At 50.7% G+C, this 20,888-nt stretch overlaps 2 protein-coding genes across 2 annotated transcripts in view; both read left to right on the forward strand.

Annotated features, from left to right (window-relative positions):
* LOC127557616 (leukocyte immunoglobulin-like receptor subfamily A member 6) overlaps positions 1-20,888 on the forward strand; it is a 65,063-nt gene that overhangs the window by 36,360 nt on the left and 7,815 nt on the right. The window contains exons 11-12 of the mRNA XM_051990926.1: positions 6,265-6,345; positions 7,055-7,624. Of these exons, the coding sequence (XP_051846886.1) occupies positions 6,265-6,345; positions 7,055-7,374 (401 nt within the window). The 3' untranslated portion in view covers positions 7,375-7,624. The remainder of the gene's footprint in view (positions 1-6,264; positions 6,346-7,054; positions 7,625-20,888) is intronic.
* Positions 12,843-19,889, forward strand: LOC127556512 (leukocyte immunoglobulin-like receptor subfamily A member 5). Its single transcript, XM_051989710.1, has 5 exons — positions 12,843-12,982; positions 13,233-13,268; positions 13,450-13,734; positions 14,668-14,961; positions 16,164-19,889. The coding sequence occupies exons 1-5, from the start codon at positions 12,949-12,951 to the stop codon at positions 16,334-16,336; spliced, it is 822 nt and encodes a 273-aa protein (XP_051845670.1). The 5' UTR covers positions 12,843-12,948; the 3' UTR covers positions 16,337-19,889.

Genomic DNA, 20,888 nt, shown 5'->3' on the forward strand with positions numbered 1-20,888 from the left:
ATTTGAGTGATTAAAAAAGATAAATCTAGTAAAGAATCTGACTTTTGCATGTTGTCCTCTTGCATGTGTTATTCTTATACTCATTGGCTTAGTCCCTTGTGCTTTGCGGGATGACTTAAAAAGGAGGGAGTTATAGGGGGCCAATAAGTCCATGAACTACAGGAGACTGGTCCAGATATTACTTAAGACCTGCTCTCTATTGCAACCAGCCCATATCGGCTCATCATCTCTTCTAATATTCTTGGAAAGACATATTCAGGGTCAATTTGGGAGAATCCATGCAACAGGAACAAGTCATTTTGACTATACTATTTGTTCCTTTACAATGAATTAAAGGCATACTTGAGACAAATATATTAGTGTGATAATTTCTGCTATTTGCTACTCAGTGTGAACAAGTATTTTGGTATTGATGAAACATCACAACTATATACAATTTTGTTGATGTTGATGAGCATCACAACTAGACTATTTACAATTCTGTGTTGATAAGTATCTGGGTATAGATAGTTAAGGTGGATATTGAAATGTCTAAGTATGGATTATCCATTAATCCTGGGAGGTAGATGATGTCATCTGAAGATAGCTAGACTATTGTAACACTAGCCTAAAAGCATAATAAGCCTGGAACTCAGATTAATAAATAGAGATGGCAAAGCACATCTTCTACCTGGCCTTGGATATTCATTCACACTCTCAGTTATTAACCAGAGTTGGACTTCAACACTCTTCTGTGTATAAGTCTGGTAAACTTTTTAAAATAAATGGCCCTAAGCTGCGATTAGAATTTGTTACTGGAGATAAAATCTCTTGGGACTGTAACTGATATTCTTTTGAGTTCTGAATTTAATTGGCCAAGGATTAAGTCAGTAACCCAGCAATGGAGAGAAATGCCCTAAATTGGTCAGAGGAATGTCTTCCTGAAGGGTCACAGGTGGACTCGGATTATGGAATTTCCAAGTTCCTTCATTGATCTGAGAGCCAGGGTTTAAATGCTCTTTCTGCTAATGCTGCAGTAACACCAGGAGTTCCTAAATTACATAAAAGATGTGCTGTTGTTACATTGTAGCCAGACATTAATATTAAACAGTAACTCCCTCTGGTAATCTGTACACCACAAAATAATCCCAAATTCTCTACTTTCTGGGGCCTTGTTGCTGTTCCAGGCATGCATCGCCAAAGAGAATAAAAAGCTATAGAACTGGGATGCTTGGAACCTGTTCCCCTCCCTTTACTCTGTCTCTTAATGCAGAGACTCGCTGGGCTTGGAAAAATGCTTGAACCTCAAAACACTGATTAGATCAACTGAAAGGGATCCACCCACCAACCTGTAAAGGAGCCTCCTTTGCCTTTTAACACTTCTGCCTTCAGACAACCAGCAGCTAGCCAAACACACCCAGCAGACCAGTCTGTTCCAAAGCTGAAAAACTCAGCCTTATGAGACCTGGGACCCACCGATCCCCTCAACTTTTTTTCCAGGGGTCCAAGGCACATATACTAAGGCCAAAACTAGAGGAGCCCATTTTGAGCCTTTGATGTCTCTTCCACTCTGGTGCTAATATCTGTTAGTTGGTTTCCCTTTAACTCTCTAACCTGAGACTCTCAGCTCTTTTCTTCTCAGAGCAACTTCTGCCTCCTGAAAAGACACCCAGAGCGGAGATGCCTTTTTAATACAAATCTCCCCCAGACTTAGGCCTCTAGGTGCCACGAAAACTGTCTGAGGAGACCCCAGCCTCTGTCCTGAGTTCGAACAGGAAGAACTGCCTTTCCACCATGACAGTGAACACCACAGGGATTGACCCAGCCCCCCAGCATCCTGCTCTTTGTAGGAATTTGGAGTCTAGCCCGGTTTCCTCTTTTATGCCAGGACAGTCCAAATGCTTCAGGGGCCAGTAAGCTGGGTAGGCAGTGCTGCTACTTTGCACTCCCTCTGACCCCTTCCACCCCTCCCCATAAAGAGTGGGGATAGTAGGAGAGAAGGCTCAGGATCTTTGCTTATTTTTCTGGTAAGATTGAGGAAGCAACTTTCTATTTTTTTTAAAGCAGCACCGACAGTTAAGAGATTTCTAAAAGATTAAACTGCATTCTTATCTTGATCTGCAGCCCTGACAAATGGGGACACGCCCGTCCCTAGACCCTGCTCACAAATAGACCAGTGACTTATTAAATCTATTAGATATCAAGGCCTCCTGCCTACTCTGACTCTCTGAGTCCACTGCCACCCTGAACAAACCGCAGGGGAAATTAGCTTTCCTGGAAATTAGAGTGAAGGGGCTTAACTCGAGGCTACTTAACACCTTTTAGAGAGAAAAAAGAATCTTTTGCTCCCAGCATTTTCTCCTACTTTTCTTTGACAGTTAAATGGGCCATCAGCATTCTTACAGGCAGAAGGGACCTGATACATTTCCTGCTAAAGCCCCACTCCGAAAGTTGCCATCTCAACCCTGGAGGACACCCCACTTTTCATCTGCCCCTGAGACCTGTTTTATCTAGGCTTCAAACTTTGGATTCTCAACTGCCCTTCAGTCGGGAGAACATGGGACGACTGACTGGGACAAACACCCCTTAGATGCCCTGTTGCCATGCCCAAACCCCACACCTCACACCTCACCTCCTCCATGAACCCCCAAATCTCTATGACCCTTGTCAGCTCAAAGCAGTTAAAAAGAGATCACTACCTCTTTATCCCACATACACTTGGAAGTGACTGCTTGAGGGGGGAACGAAGAGGGGACCCCGGAACTCTGAAAATCCTTAAAGGACAAAATCTCCTTCAACTCTGCCTCAGTGAGAGGACTCCACCCCAAGCACAGTTTCACTCTTGTTATCTGCCTGGGGTCAGCTCAGTTCAGAAATCCATTGAATTCAATTCAAATTCTAACCCCAGCTGAAAACCCAGTGAGGAGCCAACCTGGGGCTCCATCCCCGAGCCCCCTTCAGCCGATTCCCATAATAAACCTCTTTTATGAATCTAGGGTTTTGGGTCTATAAATTCCTTCATAGAGGATCTCTGCGCCGCTACTAGATCTTATTGAACTCCCTGACCACCAGAAACTCTAATTTGATTTGGGTCCCCAAATCCAAACCTCATCATGGTCTCAAAGAGCCAGGGCTGGAGGCAGAGTTTAGGCTGAGGGCAGGATCTGGTCCCCGGGGTCAGATTCATAGACCCCTGGAGAGCCCAACACTTGCCAATCGGGAGGGTGCAGGGGACACACCGAGGCTGACACCTCACGCTTCCCTGGGGATCTTTCCCAGGTTCTGGGGCCAGAATCAGCATCAAAGCAGCAAGAATTGTTCCATCTGTCACAAGGTAACTGCCCCCACTGCTCCCCCACAGCACGGGGTCAACAAGGAGGCAGCACCCACAAAGAGGAAGGGGAAGTTTGGGGACCTCAGAGCAGAGCCAGCCCTGCTCACACCCTGTCCCCGGTCCGGGTCAGCCAGCAGCCCCCCTCCCACTGGGACCACCATGAGCCCCGCCCTCTCTGCCCTGCTGTGCCTCGGTGAGTCCTAAGAAGCCCCCACAATGAAGGGGACTTTACAGAGCCCCAGGTTCAGCCCACTCCACCCCCATTTTGGGGAGGGGGGGAGAAGGGACCTGACAAAATGGGTATCAGCCAGCAAGATGGGGGAGCGGGGAGGAGCTGGAAGCCCCGGGGTGGGGGTGGGGTCCCTGAGCCAGGCTCTGGGTCCTGTCTCCTTGCTCAGGGGAGGGGGAGTGTGGGGGGGCTGGGTAGGGAGAGACAGGGGGCTGACTGACAGTAATCTGGGTCCTCTCTGCCAGGGCTGTGTCTGGGCCACAGGATGAGGGCACAGGCAGGTGAGTCCTTTCCCCTCCCCCCAGAGGAGACAACTCCCCAGGAGACGGAGGTGGGGGGTCTGGGCTGGACTGGGCTTGAAGGGGGGACCCAGTTCAGGGGAAGCATAGACAGGGGGATCCCCTGGAGCTGACACCTCTCATTCCCTTCCAGAGAAGCTCCCCAGACCCTCCCTCAGGGCAGAGAATGGGTCACTGGGGCCCCTAGGAAGAAGGGTGACCTTCAGGTGCCGGGGGTCACCGGGGGCTGCTGAATACTTCCTGGAGAATAAGATGGGACGTAACTTAAAAATTATCGGCTCCGAGCTGTCACAGGAAGTTGAGGTCGAGTTTTCCATCCCATCCATGACACTGAATGACACAGGGACCTACTCCTGCGGCTACAGAACAGCATCCCTCTGGTCAGAGCTCAGTGACCCCCTGGAGCTGGTGGCCACGGGTGAGGAAGTCCCGGTCACTCCGCCGCTCAGGCAGGGCTGGCGCGGGGTCCCAGCAGCCCCTGAGCTCCTCCCCAGCCCAGCCTGGTCCCGAGCTGCCCTCTGATCCTGCCCTTCCGTCCTTTCCCTTGTCCCGGCCTCTGCTCTCCCTCTAGGGCTAAAAGTAGGGGAAAGGAGTCAGCATTTATACAGCACCTAGTGTGTGCCAAGCCCTTTACATTATTATACCATGAGAGCCTCACAATAACTGCCAGCTCAATCCCATCTTACAGGTGGGAAAACTGAGGCAAACAGAGAGGAAGTGACTAGCCTAGGATCATCTTCCTGGAAAGTGTTTGAGGCAGGATTTGAACTCAGGACCTTCCTGATTTCAGGTCAGCGTTTTGGCCTCTGCACCACCAGCTGCCTCAGTCAGGTCCCATTTGGGGACAAAGTAGAGGCAGGAGGTTCTGCTTAGGGCTCAGGAGTCCAGACAGAGATGATGGGCCATCTCCCCCTCCCAGCCCTGACCCTCTCAAGCCAGAGAAGAATAGAGGGGCGGGCTGCTACTCTGTGCCCTCTCCCAGCCCACTCCTAGGCACAGGAGGGGAGGGAGTGTGTCTTCTGGGTAGCCCCAGGGGTCTCTGTAGGAGGGCAAGGTAGAAGGGAACCGGGAATCCCAAACTATCATCCTTCCCAGGGAACTGTCCAGGGTCCACAGTGAGAGCTGCCTCGGCTTGGGGAGGGTGGCCAGCCCACTTGGGTCATAACCAGCCATAACTCTGCCCCCGTTGGGACCCCCGCCCCCTCGGCAGAGAGATTATATGAGAGAGGACCAGGCCTGGGTGGAAGTCTCCCAGGCCATCGCTCCTTCCCCAGAACTGACCCAAATTTGGTCTGCCTCTGAATCTCTCTTCCCTGCCTCCTGTCTTTCTTTCTGTGTCTTTTTCTGTCTGTCACTCTCTGTATCTTCCTCTCTAACTCCCAGATCTCTCCCCAAACTTCCCTCCCTCCCTCCCTTCATCCTTCTTTATCTCTCTCTTTCCCTTTTCTTGTGTCTCTCTCCCTCCCTCCCTCTCTCCCTTCCTCTCTCTCTCTGTCTCTCCCCACTCTCTTTCCTTCTTTCTCTTCCTGTCTTCTGGCTATTTCCCTCCCCCTCCTCAATCATCCCCTTTCCTTTTTGCCGCCAGAGGTTTCTAAGACCCTTTTTCTACCCCAAAACCTGCAAAATTTGCTTTTTTCTGGATGTGAATTAAAACTCCAGCCCATCCTGGGGTCCAGGCAGGCCCAGGCCAGCCCCCCCAGCAGCCAGATCTGTCCCCCCCAAAGGAGAAGCCTTCCAGCCCTAACTCTGGCCCCTCCTCCCACAGACCGCCATGACCCACCCTCCCTCTCAGCCTGGCCCAGCTCCGCGGTGGCCGAAAGACAGGCCGTGACCCTCCGGTGCCAGTCCGAGAAGCGATATGACCGCTCTGCCCTGTACAAGGACGGAGAACAAGTCACCAAAGCCCCGCCCAGCTCCTTGCTCAGGGCTCTCTGGCCGATTTCCCCATCCCTGCTGTGAACTCCACCCACGGAGGGACGTACCGATGCTACAGCTTTCAGAGTCGCTCCCCCCATGAGTGGTCAGCCCCCAGTAACCTCCTGGAGCTCAGGGTCACAGGTGAGAGACCCCAGCCCTTCCTCCCAGCCCTCCTAAGCTCCCTCCCTGAGACAAGACTCTGCCTGCTCTGTTACCTGCCCCAGAAGCCCCCAGGGGCCAGGAAGGCGGGGGGAGGCTCAGAGGGAGGCAGGGAGGGTCTGGGCAATGGGTGGAGCTCCGAGAAGGCCCCAGACTCTGGGCCCTCTGCTCCCTCACCTCTAGGGGCCTCCCTCTAGACCCCTCCCCATTGGCTGCCACTCCAGTTACTCACATACAGACAATATCTCTGTATGTCCCAGGAAAGGGGGTTGAAGAGGCCAGGGTTGAGCCAGTGGGGGAGAGTAATACCCACAAGCCCCTTCCCCCCTTCTCCCTCTTTGTTCCAGGAACCTCAAAGGATCCTTCCCTCCCCCACAGTCCTGGAGGCATCCAAGCTCTGATTCCCTCCCCACCCAGTGAGGAACCAGGTACCCTAAAGCACAGGGAGGGAGTCTCTGTTCCTCTCCTGCTCCTGCAGCCTAAGCCACGGCTGGGTCCCCCCTGTCTCAGAGCGTGAGGAGGGATGGAGGCCTGGGACACAGGCAGGAGGAACTCCAAGCTGGGAAGGAGGAAGATCCCGGCTGCCAGGAAGGGGCTGGGGAGATGGGAGCAGAGATGGATGAGGCAGCCCCAACCTGCTCCCTTTTCTCTCTTCCCCATCAGTCCCCCCACCCACCCACGCAGCCACAGCAGGGACTATGGGGAGAGGGCTCTGCTTCTGCCATCCCTGGCATGGCCAGGCTCACACAGAGAGGAAGTGGCTGAGGTGGGATCTGAACTCGGCTCTTCCTCCCCACAAGCTTCATGCTCTGCCCACTCCTCGAGCTGGTCCCAACATGGCGGGAGACGGAGAAGGAGGGGGAGGAGAGGAAGTGAGGGCCAGGGAAAGAGGGTCCTGGGCCTGACTCAAGAGCCTGTAGAGGAAGCCCTGAGGAGGAGGAAGAGGGAGAGGAAGCTGCCTCAGCCCCTCCCTCAGGCTTCTCTCTCAGGGCCCCGCCCTCAACCCCTTCCCCAGCCTCCCAGATCAGGGACAGGGGCTGGGGCCAAGCCTGGGGTGGGAGGAATCCTGCTTCCCCTGAGGGGGGCCCGAGATCTGGGGGCCTCGTCCCTCTCCCAGTGACTTCTCTCCCCTCCCAGGTCCTGGAGCCCAGGATTACACGCTGGGCAACGTCATCCGCCTCAGTCTGGCCGGGCTAGTGCTCGTCCTCCTGGGGGTCCTGCTGGCTGAAGCCTGGAATAGCTCCAGGGGACGCCCGGGGGGGCTCCCGCATCTTCTGACAGAAGGGAAGGCGGGGCTGGGGGGCCCTGAAGCCGCGGATCCCAAAGACTCCCGGAGTCCTGCCCACACCCAGAGAGACGAAGGGCTCAGCATGTGGAGGGTCTACACCAATCTCATCATTGGGTGGCGAGTGTCCACACCATCTCCATCATGGGTACGGCAGGAGCGATTCACCTGAGCCTCCTCCCGAACAGCTTTGGCCGTCATGGCTCTGGGGACCCTAAGCCCACCCTGACCAGCAGCAGGACCCCCTGCTTCCCGCCCCCCCTCCCTCGACCTCTCCCAAATCAGATTCCCCACACCCGGGACAAGCCCGCCCTCCGCTGGCCCCGCCCACAAACGGTCTCTGCCCCAAGCCCTCCTCACTTCCGCTGCCTGGAGTTGCAGACCCGGCTCCTGACGTTCACAAGAAGGCATTTGCACCCCAGGTCTCCTGAGACCAGAGTCAACCTTCCTGTGGATCTAAAGGCGCTGCCCTCGCTGCCACCTGGAGCTGCTTCATCACAGCCTGAGGCTCTTGTCTCAGATGCTAAACTTGCCCCTTGCCCATGACGACCAGTGCCCCCAGAGGGCGCCCTTCCCCCAAAGGGCCCCTGGTCCTGATTCTCTCCTCAAAGGTCCAGATTTTGCTCCATGGCCCTGCCTGGGGGAGATGTGAGTGGAGTCAGTAGGGGGGGAGGGGACACACGGGTAGGGGGGGGGGAGAAGAGACATCCCCTCTTCTGGTATCCAGCTGCTGGAGAAAGGCCCCATTCCAGCCCCTGCCAGGAAGAAGCTCCCAGGACAGGAGCTGCCCGTCTCCATTGGGTCCTGGGGGAATTTCCCCTTGGCTGAGACTCAGCTCTCCTTCTTCTGGCTGAGCTGAGCCACCTCCTTCTCAGGGGGAGAAAGACCTTTACCCGTTTACCTGCCCCCTGTGCTCCCATGGATCCCTTCTCTCCGTTCCGTGCTGCCGTTCACCTGCATAAATGGTTCTTTGCTATTGGCTGAGTGTATTCACTGTGGAATTGGCATTTGGAGGGAAGGGAGCCCAGCCCCCCATAGGCAGCTTGGGGCCCTCCTTCCCACTGAGGATGGAGACCGGGAGGGCTTGAAGCTAAAAGGCATTTCCTGTAGACTCCTGTTTTAAGCTGCTGCTTCTTCCCTCCCGGCAGGAGTCAAAGTCTCCCTTGGAAATGACAGGGGCAGAGAGGAGATGACAAAGACATGTATTGTGGCCTCCTTATGAGCCATGTCTAGACGGACTTAGGGATGTGATCTTGGGCAAAAAGCAAGCAGCCTCCCTCCCCCGTCATCCCAGAGGTCATTCATCCAGCCTCACTAGGGCCTTTTCTCATCCACCACCATGGCTCCAGCACTTGGTCCTTCTGCTACTGAGGCCATCTGTATCCCCTTTTATCTGTGGGGGAAGGGGGCTCCTGAGTCTCAAACCCTCTGGGAGGGGCCCACTCCTTCATAAGGGAAACTCCCAGAGAAGTAATCTCATTCAATTGGAGACCTTGGTCAGGGGCATAATCACCACTCTCTGTTGAGTTGAAGATTAGTCCTTTGAACTGCTTCCGAGTCGGGGTCAGGGACCTGTCCATCCATTGCTGTCAATTCCTAATCAGGAAAGTGCACTGAGAAGTCGGTGCTTCTCATTGTAAACCCATCTGTGCTAAAAAAAAAAATCTTTGCAAAAATATCCTCACAGGATTATAAAGTTATATGGGAGGCAACTAGGTAGTACATTGGAGAGAGCAGACAAAAGAGACAGAGGATGGAGAAAGCAGGAGAAACCCAAAAATTTGCATCAACCCCCAGCATCCAAACACAGTTCCACATGACTCATGGGAAATTAAGCGATCCCTGTCAAGAGAGAGTGGATAGACTCAGAAAATAGGTCAAAAGACATTTTCTTTTGAACATGGAAAATAGGGAGATTTATTCTACATGATTATATATATGATAATGAGCTTTGTTTTTCCTACTTTCTCACTGGGTAGTGAATGGAAAGAAAGGAGGGGAAAAAATTGAAGCTGGAAACAAAATAAAATTGAATTTGAAAATAAGATTCTAAGCCTGGGCGGGGGGGGGACACATGAAGAATGACTTAGTCAGACTTGGGCTAAAGGAATGCGATTTTAGAAACTGTAGAGAGTGGTTTGGAGAGACGATGATGCACCTGCAGTTATCCAGGGGAGAGGTGATGAGGACATGAACTAACTATGAATTGTAACTGGGTGGATGATAGGATGGGGATGGGTGAAAGAAATGTAATGGAATGAGAACTGGAAAAAATAAGTAAATGATTGACAGAAGGGGTCAGGGGGAGAAACACCCTGAGAGGCTGACTCTAGGTGCCTGGGGTGCCTTCCAAAGAAATAAGAAACATTATTGTGACATGAGACAATAAATGTATTTTGTCCAAGATGACTTGGAGATGGCCACAAACATGCAAACAGAACTGTCAAACTGGCAGGTAGTGGTGGGGTTCTAGGGCTCAGCAAAGAGATTGAAGTTGGTGACATAGACCTGGGAGTCATGTGCATGGAGAAGCTAAATGAACACTTAGGGAGATCACTGAGAGTTTAAAGAGAGAAAAAAAGGCACCACAGACAGTCTTGGGCAGCAAACAGTTAAAGAGTGTGATATGGAAGCATATCCTGCAAAAATGTCTTAGGAAGAATATGGAGGTCGTCGGGAGGAGGGCCAAGTGACAACAGAATCACAGAAACCCAGGGAGGAGAGACTGACTGGGAGGAGGCATTGGTCAATAGCATTCACGGCAGGAGAAAGAACTCAAAAAGGATGAGTAGCAAAAAAAGAGATTGACTGAGAAGAAAAGAGATAACTGACAACTTGGGAGAAAACACTTTCAATAGAATGAGGATGTCAGGAGACAGAGAGAAAGGAGAGGAGAAATGAGTGAAAAATAAAGTCATAAACAAAAATGGTCTTATCCAGGAGATTGCCTATAAACAAAGGGCACCTAAAGGGAACAGTAGAGTCAGGGCCGATTTAGATTTGTTTTTCAGAATTGAATGTGGAGGGCGTATTTGTAGGCAGCTAGGAAGCAACCAGGAGATATGGAGGAATTAATTCCAGGAGGGAAGGAATGACTAGGGAGAAATTGCCCAGAAAAGATGGAAGGGGGGTCTGATCCAAGACATATGGAGGCCATTGGTTTTGACAAGGGAAAAGTCCATTCCTTTCTGGGACACCTTAGTCAAGGAAAAGAGTAATCACTTACTGGTTTCTAGTGAGGAGACTGTTGGAGGCTGTTGGCAGGAGGGAACTCAGAAGGCAGCTTTTGTGACGCCTGTACAAGAGAAGAATCGCCTACTCTCAGCCCTCTGAGCATCCCTTCTCCGTTCAGAAGACAAAGCAGAGGAGAACAGAATGGAGTTCTCCTTTTGGCTTGGGGAGTGAGGGAGAAAAAGGAAGCGTTTACCTATGGGCCATCTCCTTCTCGCGGGAGCTGTCCATTTCTTTCTCTCAGGAGCTGTCCATGGTTGCCATGGGTGAAGTTTGTACCTGTGAGCCATTTCTTCCTGTCAGGGGCTGTCCGTGGTTGCCATAGGGGAATTCATTGCCTGTAAGCCATTTCTTCTGTTGAGGAGCTGTCCATGGTTGCCAGGGATGAGGTTTGTACCTGTGAGCCATTTCTTCCTCTCAGGAACTCGAGGGTAGCCATGAGGGAAGTCTGTACCTGAGAGCCATTTCTTCCGCTCAGGAGCTGTCCAAGGTTGCCTTAAGCGGGATCTTGTTCCTGAGAGTGGAATATCCTTGCCTGTACTTTTCTGAGCCCAAATAGGACCTAGAAGATCCTACTCCATCACCCTAAGAAACACCCCCTTTTAAAAAGCTACTAAAATAAAACTAGTTGCTTAATGGATTCTACAGACCATGTTATATTTCTAACCTAAACTTTCTCATGTTCGTTCTCTAGCAGGATGTGGCTTCCTCCCAGAACAAAATTGTAAACTTGGACCTCTGGATACACTGCAGTGTTATATCCTAGCCTGTGAAGTAGAGAAGCACGCATAGTTGGGACATCAAGAAGCAGTTGTTCAGTACCTACTGTATGCCCCACACTGTACTAATTGTTTGGGATGCAAAGAAAAGCAATAAACTGGTGTCTCCTCCCCAGGGAGGTGATAGTCTAATGGGGAAGGCAACATGCAAATGGTCATATACATACCGGATATAGACAGGATTGATTTGGAGCAATCTTCAGGGAAGGCATTAACGTTAAAGAAGCTTAAGAAAGGTTTCCTGCAGAAGGTGGGGTTTGAGCTGGGACTGGAAGGCAGCAGGAAAGGCCTATTGTTGTTGAAAAATGCCTTTTCTTCCTAGTTAATTCCAAAAATACGTCCCTCTGTTTGTCACTGAATCCTCTAGGAAACCTTTTGCTTTTAGACCCTAAGTCCAGAAATCCCTTATGTAATTAAAAAGACCATCGTTGATCATTAATCAAGCAATAAGAATTCAGCTAGGTGGTGCAGTGGATAGAGCACCAGCCCTGGAGTCAGGAGGATCTGAGTTCAAGTCTGGCCTCAGACATTTAATACTTCCTAGCTGTGTGACTCTGAGCACTTAACCCCAATTGCCTCAGCAAAAAAAAAAAAAAAAAAGAATTCATCATTGGCTGGCATTCAGTTAATTCATAGAAAACAGATGAATTTTTCTTTTTCTTTTTATACATTTCACATTTCCCTGAACTTTCTTGTAAAAGAAACTTACTAACTTGCAAGTCGAATGGAATTCTCTTAATGAGTCACCCTGTGTGTGGCTCTATCTACCCTGCTGAGGAACAGGTGGTTCAGTGGATAGAGCCTCAGAACTGGAGTCAGGAAGACTTGAGTTCGAATCCAACCTCAGAAACTTCTAGAACTTGTCTCCTTAGGCGAGTCACTTCATCCCTAAGGCGGCCTCAGTTGAATAACACCTTCCTCCCAGGGGGGCTTTGAGGATAAAGTGAGATAATGCTTCTATAGAACCTGGTACATAGTAGGATCACTCAATTCTGGTTTCCCTGTGCCCTCCTCCCAAGCACCAGCAGCTAAGTATTTTGAATATCAGGATAAGGCATATCGACCTTCATCCTTAACTACTGATGTGGTAAATTAATAAGCATGCAGAAATATTCAATAGATTGTATTAGAGAAAGCACGTGCAAACACTTGCATCTCTCGTCTAAAGCCCTTAGCTGACTGAATAGATGGATTCATTGATTGCGGCATGCCACTATCACAGCCCTCTCTTTTTAGTCCTCTATTTTCTTATTAGGAGTGAGGAAAAATTATTATGATCCCCCCCCCATCAGCCCCTTATTTGGAGGTTTTGCTTTAACCACGTACTGACCAGCACTCAGGAAGGCTCTGCTGGGCTGGGATTGAGCCTAGTCTCAGAGAGCCAGGGCTGGGGCAGGGTCTGGTCCCCAGGGTCAGATTCACAGACCCCTGAGGAGCCCAACTCCTGCCAGTTTGGGGGAGGGAGTCTGGGAGGTTGACACCTCACACTTCCCTGAGGATCTTTCCCGGGTTCTGGGGCCAGAATCAGCACCAAAAAAGCAAGAATTGTTCCATCTGTCACGAGGTGACTGTCCCCATTCCTCCCCCACAGCATGGGGCCATAAAGAGGCAGCACCCACAAGGAGGAAGGGGAAGTGAAGCTTGCCAGGGCTTGCGAACCTCAGAGCAGAGCCAGCCCTGCTCACGTCTTGTGCCTCCGTCCGAGTCGGCCAGCAGCCCCCCCCACTGGGACCACCATGAGCCCCGCCCTCTCTGCCCTGCTGTGCCTCGGTGAGTCCTAAGAAGCCCCGACGATGAAGGGGACGTTACAGAGCCCCAGGTTCAGCGCCCCCACCCCCATTTTGTGGGGAAGAAGGGGCCTGATAAGCTGGAGATCAGCCAGCAAGATGGGGGAGAGGGGAGGAGCTGGAAGCCCGGGGAGGGGGCCAGGCTCTGGGTCCTGTCTCCTTGCTTCAGGGGGGAGAGCTGGATGGGGAGGGTGTGGGGGCTGACCAACAGTAATCAGGGTCCTCTCTGCCAGGGCTGTGTCTGGGCCACAGGACGAGGGCGCAGGAAGGTGAGTCCTTCCCCCTCCCCCCCTCTTTCTTCCTCCCCTTCCCCCCCACAAGAGCAGACAGCTCCCCAGGAGAGGGAGGTGGGGGGGTCTGGGCTGGACTGGCAGGGCTTGAAGGGGGGTCCCAGTTCAGGGGAGCATAGACAGAGGGATTCCCTGCCTGACAGCTCTCATTCCCTTCTAGACGAGCTCCCCAGACCCTCCCTCAGAGCAGAGAATGGGTCACTGGTGCCCCTAGGGAGAAGGGTGACCTTCAGGTGCCGGGGGTCACCGGGGGCTGCTGTATACCTTCTGGAGAAACAGCTGGGATCTGAATTCCAACGTATCGACTCCGAGCTGTCACAGGAAGATGAGGTCGAGTTTTCCATCCCATCGATGACACTGAATGACGCAGGGACCTACTTCTGTCGCTACAGAAAAGCATTCTTCTTGTCAGAGCTCAGTGACCCCCTGGAGCTGGTGGCCACGGGTGAGGAAGTCCCGGTCACTCCGCCCCTCAGGCAGGGCTGGCGCGGGGTCCCAGCAGCCCCTGAGCTCCTCCCCAGCCCAGCCTGGTCCCGAGCTGCCCTCTGACCCTGCCCTTCTGTCCTCTCCCTTGTCCCTGCCTCTGCTCTCCCTCTAGGGCTAAAAGTGGGGGAAAGGAGTCAGCATTTATGCAGCACCTACTGTGTGCCAAGTACTTTACATTATTATGCCATGAGATCCTCACAATAACTGCCAGCTCAATCCCATCTTACAGGTGGGAAAACTGAGGTGAACAGAGAGGAAGTGACTAGCCTAGGATGATCTTCCTGGAAAGTGAGGCAGGATTCGAACTCAGGAACTTCCTTACTCAAGGCCAGGGCTTTGGCCTCCGCACCTCCAGCTGCCTCAGTCAGGTCCCATTTGGGGACAAAGTAGCAGCAGGAAGTTCAGCTTAGGGCTCAGAAGTCCAGACAGAGCTGGTGGCTCTTGGGGGAAATCAAGGGGCTGGTGGGCCATCGCCCCCTCCCAGCCCTGACCCTCTGAAGCCAGAGAAGAGTAGAGGAGCCGGCTGCTGCTCTGGGTCCTTCCCCAGCACAGACCTAGGCACGGGGAGGGGAGGGAGTGTGTTTCTGTTTCTGTCTTTCCCTCCCTCCCTCTCTCTGTTTCTCCCCCACTCTCTTTCCTTCCCCCTTTTCCTTCCCTCTGGCTTTTTCCCTCCTGCTACTCAACCACCCCCTTTCCTTTTTGCCCCCAGAGGTTTCTAAGGCCCTTTTCCTACCCCAAAACCTGCAATATTTCTCCTTTTCTGGATGTGAGTTAACTCTCCAGCCCATCCTGGGGTCCAGGCAGGCCCAGGCCAGCCCCCCCAGCAGCCAGATCTGTCCCCCCCCCAAAAGGAGAAGCCTTCCAGCGCTAACTCCGGCCCCTCCTCCCGCAGACCGCTATGACCCGCCCTCCCTCTCGGCCTGGCCCAGCTCCGCGGTGGCCGAAGGACAGGCCGTGACCCTCCGGTGCCAGTCCGAGAAGCGCTATGACCGCTCTGCCCTGTACAAGGACGGAGAACAAGTCACCAAAGCCCCGGCCCAGCCCCTTGCTCAGGGCTCTCAGGCCGATTTCTCCATCCCTGCTGTGAACTCCACCCACAGAGGGACATACAGATGCTACAGCTTCTGGAGTCTCTCCCCCCGTGAGTGGTCATTCCCCAGTGAGCCCCTGGAGCTCAGGGTCACAGGTGAGAGACCTCTGCCCCCCTCCCTCCCAGGCCTGCTAAGCTCCCTCCCTGGTCCTCTGGTATCACGCTGACTCCTCAGGGCCTTTCCGCAGAAGCCCCCAGGGACTAGGGGGGAGCAAGGTCAGAGGGAGGCAGGAAGGGTCTGGGCTCAGAGAAGTCCCCAGACCCTGGGTCTCTGCTCCCTGGCCCCTCTAGACCCCTCCCCATTGGCTGCCAGTCCAGTTTCCCACATACAGACAATATCTCCAGGTCCCAGGAAAGGGGGTTGAGGAGGCCAGGGCTGAGCCAGTGGGGGAGAGTAATACCCAAAAGCCCCTCCCCCCTTCTCCCTCTTTGTTCCAAGAGCCTCAAAGGAACCTCCCCTCCCCCACAGCCCTGGAGACACCCAAGCTCTGACCCCTCCCCACCCAGTGAGAAACCAGAAACCCTCAGCACAGGTACCTCAGACAGAGGAGTCTCTGTTCCTCTCCTGCTCCTGCAGCCTAAGCCAGGGCTGACTCCCCCTTGTCTCGGAGAGTGAGGAGGGATGGAGGCCTGGGACACAGGCAGGAGGAACTCCAAGCTGGGAAGCAGGAACATGGCTGCCAGGAAGGGGCTGGGGAGGTGGGAGCAGAGAGGGACGAAGCAGCTCCAAGTCTGCTCCCTTCTCTCTCTGCCCCATCAGTCCCCGGGGCCTCCCCACCCCTCACCCACGCAGCCACAGCAGGGACTATGGGGAGGGGGCTCTGCTTCTGCCATCCCTGGCATGGCCAGGCTCACACAGAGAGGAAGTGGCTGAGGTGGGATCTGAACTCGGCTCTTCCTCCCCACAAGATTCACACTCTACCCTCTTCCCGAGCTGGTCCCAACATGGCGGGAGACGAAGAAGGAGGGGGAGGAGAGGAAGGGAGGGCAAGGGGAAGAGGGACCTGGGCCTGACTCAGGGAGCCTGCAGAGGAAGCCCTGAGGGGGAGGAATGGGGGAAGGAAGCTGCCTCAGCCCCTCCCTCAGGTTTCTCCCTCAGGGCCCTGCCCTCAGCCCCTTCCTCAGCCTCCCAGCCCAGGAATGACCAGTACTCCCAGCCCAGGAATGACCAGTACTCCCAGCCCAGGGATAGGGACTGGGGCTGGGCCTGGGGTGGGAGGAATCCATCCCCCTCCCTGATGGGGGCCCAAGATCGGGGGGCCTTGTCCCTCTCCCAGTGACTTCTCTCCCTCTCCCAGGTCCTGCAGCCCAGGATTACACGCTGGGCAATATCATCCGCCTTGGTCTGACCGGGCTGGTGCTCGTCCTCCTGGGGGTCCTGCTGGCTGAAGCCTGGAACAGCTGCAGGGGACGCCCAGGGGGGGCTCCCACATCTTCTGACAGAAGGGAAGGCGGGGCTGGAGGGCCCTGAAGGCGCGGATCCCAAAGACTCACGGAGTCCTGCCCACACCCAGACAGAGGAAGGGCCCAGCATTTGGGGGGTCTACACCAGTCTCATCATTGGGTGGCGAGTGTCCACATCATCCCCATCAAGGGTCCGGCAGGAGCCATACACCTGAGCCTCCTCCCGCACGCCTTTGGCCATCATGGCTCTGGGGGCCCTAGGCCCACCCTGACTAGCAGCAGGACCCCCTGCCTCCCCCCCCATCCTCAAGACAAAGGTCACATCTGCTGACCAAGTTAGTTGTACAAAAGAAGCTCTTGAGCCACTGAACTCATAAACTGACAAAAATCACCCCAGAACAAGAAGGGAGGAAAGGCACCTGCAAGCACTGAGTGGGCGTGCTTAAGGAGTCATTGGCAACCCCGAAGGGGGAGCTTCTGCCATTTCGAACATGGATTGCCTGATGAGGGAGGGCTAACATGTCCAAGAGAAACATGCAATGAGAGGACCAGGAAGCGTGTTAACATTGTCCTCCCCAGACAGTTGGGGTGATGAGGGAGGGACTCTTTGCTTCTAGATAAAAAACAAAAGGCTCAGTCCTGCATCTATAAGTATGGTAACCTTGCCCCCCCCCCAAGAACACAGTCTATTTTTTGCAAGAACCATAAATAAAGCAACGTTCTTGTGCAAAAATGTTGGTAGCAGCTCTTCTTGTGGTAACAAAAAATTGGAAAATAAGTCGATGCCCAGCAGTTGGGGAATGGCTGGACAAGCTGTGGGACATGAAGCTCATGGAATATTATTGCTCTATAAAAACTGATGAATCAGCCAATTTTAGAAAGTCCTGGGAAGATTTACACTAATTGATGGTGAGCCAAACAAGTAGAAGCAGGAATACATTGCAGCAACATGTGCCATGATCAACTCTGAAAGACTTGTTCTTCTCGGTAGTGCAGTGATCCAGAGACATCCCACTAGACTTTGCACAGAAAATGCCATCTGCACCCAGAAAAAATCTAAGGAGACTGAATGTCAATCAACACATGCCATGTTCACTTCTTTTTTTTCCATTATTTTATCTGTCCTATTTTTTTTGTTTCTTCCCTTTTGCTCTGATCCTTCTCTCCCAACATGATTCATAAAACAATGTCTGTTAAAAATAAGAAATAAGAGAGAGAAAGTGTGGTCCCATGAGTGTAGGGCTTTGGGTGAGGGAAAATGAGTGCTTGCTCTTAAATCTGGCAGAGTTGAGGAAGATCAGGAGACCGAGCTTGAAAGCTGAGAATACTGTCATGACAGCATCCCCAGCAAGCTTCTCTGATCACTTTGGGACTCAAATCCAAGCTATTTGGGACAAAACGGAAAGATATGTTGAACATCTAGAAGTTGGGTCTAAAATTCCAGGCAGCAAAAGACTTGGGCTGAAAAAACTAGTTCTGTGTGTGGGACAGCAACTTTCATGTCAATTCATATCAGAGACTCTCAAGGGAAAAAGAAAAAATAAGGATTTATTACCATTTGGGGAGGAAGGGCAACTCCCAACAGACAAGGTTTCAGTAGAGGAATGCAAAGCACAAACTGCAAAACTCAAAATTTATAGCCCCTATACGTACACTCCCCCAACTGTTCTGCCACTTTCTAGGGGAGTGCAAGCTTACACCCTAAATGCAGAAAGTCTATCCCAGGAACAAAAGATTACTATTTTCCTTTTTTAATTAGTATTTTTAAATAACTTTTAATTGACAGAACCCATGCCAGGGTCATTTTTTACAACATTATCCTTTGCACTCACTTCTGTTCCGATTTTTCCCCTCCCTCCCTCCACCCCCTCCCCCAGATGGCAAGCAGTCCTATACATGTTAAATAGGTTACAGTATATCCTAGATACAATATATGTGTGCAGAACCGAACAGTTCTCTTGTTGCACAGGGAGAATTGGATTCAGAAGGTAGAAATAACCCAGGAAGAAAAACAAAAATGCAAGCAGTTTATATTCATTTCCCAGTGTTCTTTCTTTGGGTGTAGCTGCTTCTCTCCATCCTTGATCAATTGAAACTGAGTTAGATCTTCTCTTTATTGAAGAAACCCACTTCCATCAGAATACATCCTCAAACAGTATCGTTGTTGAGGTATATAATGATCTCCTGGTCCTGCTCATTTCACTCAGCATCAGTTCATGTAAGTCTCGCCAGTCCTCTCTGTATTCATCCTGCTGGTCATTTCTTACAGAACAATAATATTCCATAACATTCATATACCACAATTTACCCAGCCATTCTCCAATGGATGGGCATCCATTCATTTTCCAGCTTCTAGCCACTACAAACAGGGCTGCTACAAACATTCTGGCACCTACAGGTCCCTTTCCCTTCTTTAGTATCTTTTTGGGGTATAAGCCCAGAAGTAGCACTGCTGGGTTAAAGGGGATGCACAGTTTGATAACTTTTTGAGCATAGTTCCAAACTGCTCTCCAGAATGGCTGGATGTGTTCACAATTCCACCAACAATGTATCGGTGTCCCTGTTTTCCCACATCCCCTCCAACATTCCGCATTATCTTTCCCTGTCCTTCTAGCCAATCTGACAGGTGTGTAGTGGTATCTCAGAGTTGTCTTAATTTGCAATTCTCTGATTAATAATGATTTGGAGCATATGTTCATATGTCTATAAATAGTTTTAATTTCTTCATATGAGAATTGTCTGTTCATATCCTTTGACCATTTATCAATTGGAAAATGGCTTGATTTCTTATAAATTAGAGTCAATTCTCTCTATATTTTGGAAATGAGGCCTTTATCAGAATCTTTGACTGTGAAAATGTTTTCCCAGTTTATTGTTTCCCTTCTAATCTTGTCTGCATTTGTTTTGTTTGTACAAAAACTCTTCAATTTGATATAATCAAAATTTCCTATTTTGTGGTCAATAGTGATGTCTAGTTCTTCTTTGGTCATAAATTCCTCCCTCTTCCACTAGTAAATAACAAACTCTTTAACCATCAGGTGTTAAATGGTAATTAAAAGGTTGGGGAACAGGGAGGGAAATGTTCATCTAAGACACTTGAACACCTGCAGCTTCTAACTATACCTCAACCTGTTATTGCAAAGGCTCAAGTCACAATTAGGGCATAGGTGAAGGCCACATTCCCATGAAATGTCTTCCCTGAGTTTATCCCATTCATCTCCAAAAAACACAGAAGGAATAAATTCGTTCTTTGCTCCTGAGTGGAATTAGGATCTGGGATGGGAAAACCTTAGAGTTAAATGGCCAGAGCCCCTTTCCTCAAATCCCTCTAGATGGTGCTCAGAGGATCTTCTGGCCAAGGAATCTATCTTCTGAAGATCAGGTTTGCCCAACTTTGAATATATGTGTAAACAGTAAGGAACCAAATTGATAGAAGGAGAGAGCCTGTGCCGGCCTCCCCCTGCCAAAGGCAGAGAAGGGAACAAATGGAGACTCGGTGCATGTCTGTTAAGCCTGTGATATATATATTATGATTATCCCTTTTTGTACTTAAAAGGAACTGGACAAAAAGAGTGCCCTTTATTTGGGAAGTGGCTGAATAAAAAATTATGATAAATGAATGTATTGGGATATTCTTGCATCTCAAAAAATGATAACAGATAATATCAGAGAAAGCTAGGAAGACTTGTATGAACTGGTGCAGATTGAAATCACCAGAAACAGAAGAACAAGTAATACAACAGCATCGTCAAGTGACAAAACAAGTTTGAAAGACTTAAGATTCTAATTAGGCGAATGACCTCCCATCACTCCAGAACCATTGACAAAATGTGCTGCTCACCTCTTGACTGAGAGGCAATAGACTCCGGCTACAGAATAAGCCTGACTTTTAGATATGGCCACCGTGGGAATTAATTGCGTTGCTATACATGATTATTTTGCTTGTTGGCTAGTTTGCTGGTGAAGGATGGAAAGATTTTTTTGTTCATTTAAAAAAAAAAACAACACTTTGATATATCTATATACGCCTATACATGTGTATATGTATACACACAAATATAAGTGTGTGTGTGTGTGAGAGAGAGAGAGAGAGAGAGAGAGAGAGAGAGAGAGAGAGAGAGAGAGAGGTGGGGGGCTGTAAGGAAGCACACAAGTGTTCAGCAAAAGACATACATTTTTGGACATGGCCAGTGACTGTATTTGCTGATTTTGTTTTTCCCTATATCTCTTGATAGGGTGGGAAAAGAACGAGAACATAAATCATAAATATTGTTAGTTGAATAACAACAAATAACAAAAAAGTAAAATAAAAGTGACATTTTTAAAACTTTTTGTTAATTCATTTCCAAATTGTATAAAATGAGATTGTAGCAAAGAAGGTCTATTAAGTTTTTAATGTGAGATGTTATATGGATTAATTCTGTTAATAAATTTAAATTTTTTTTAAAAATGGGGACTCAGGGAGAGTGCAGGACATTCCTCTTCCCCCAATCCTTGCCCTTCCCCTCCTCATTCCTTACAGTGCTGCCCTTTGTCTATCACAGGTGGGACAATTTTTGGAAAAGAAAGAGAAAAAAAGGAATGGGAGAAATCCTCTCCTCCTCCCTCATATCTGCTTC

Source organism: Antechinus flavipes, chromosome 3, assembly GCF_016432865.1.
Source record: "Antechinus flavipes isolate AdamAnt ecotype Samford, QLD, Australia chromosome 3, AdamAnt_v2, whole genome shotgun sequence".
Taxonomy (NCBI): Eukaryota; Metazoa; Chordata; class Mammalia; order Dasyuromorphia; family Dasyuridae; genus Antechinus; species Antechinus flavipes.

Bases quoted from the DNA above. Each gene is read 5' to 3' on its own strand.
- LOC127556512 (XM_051989710.1), top strand. From the start codon at position 12,949: ATGAGCCCCGCCCTCTCTGCCCTGCTGTGCCTCG. The intron at 13,269-13,449 runs GTGAGTCCTTCC...ATTCCCTTCTAG, and splicing joins CAGGACGAGGGCGCAGGAAG to ACGAGCTCCCCAGACCCTCC. The intron at 14,962-16,163 runs GTGAGAGACCTC...TCCCTCTCCCAG, and splicing joins CCTGGAGCTCAGGGTCACAG to GTCCTGCAGCCCAGGATTAC.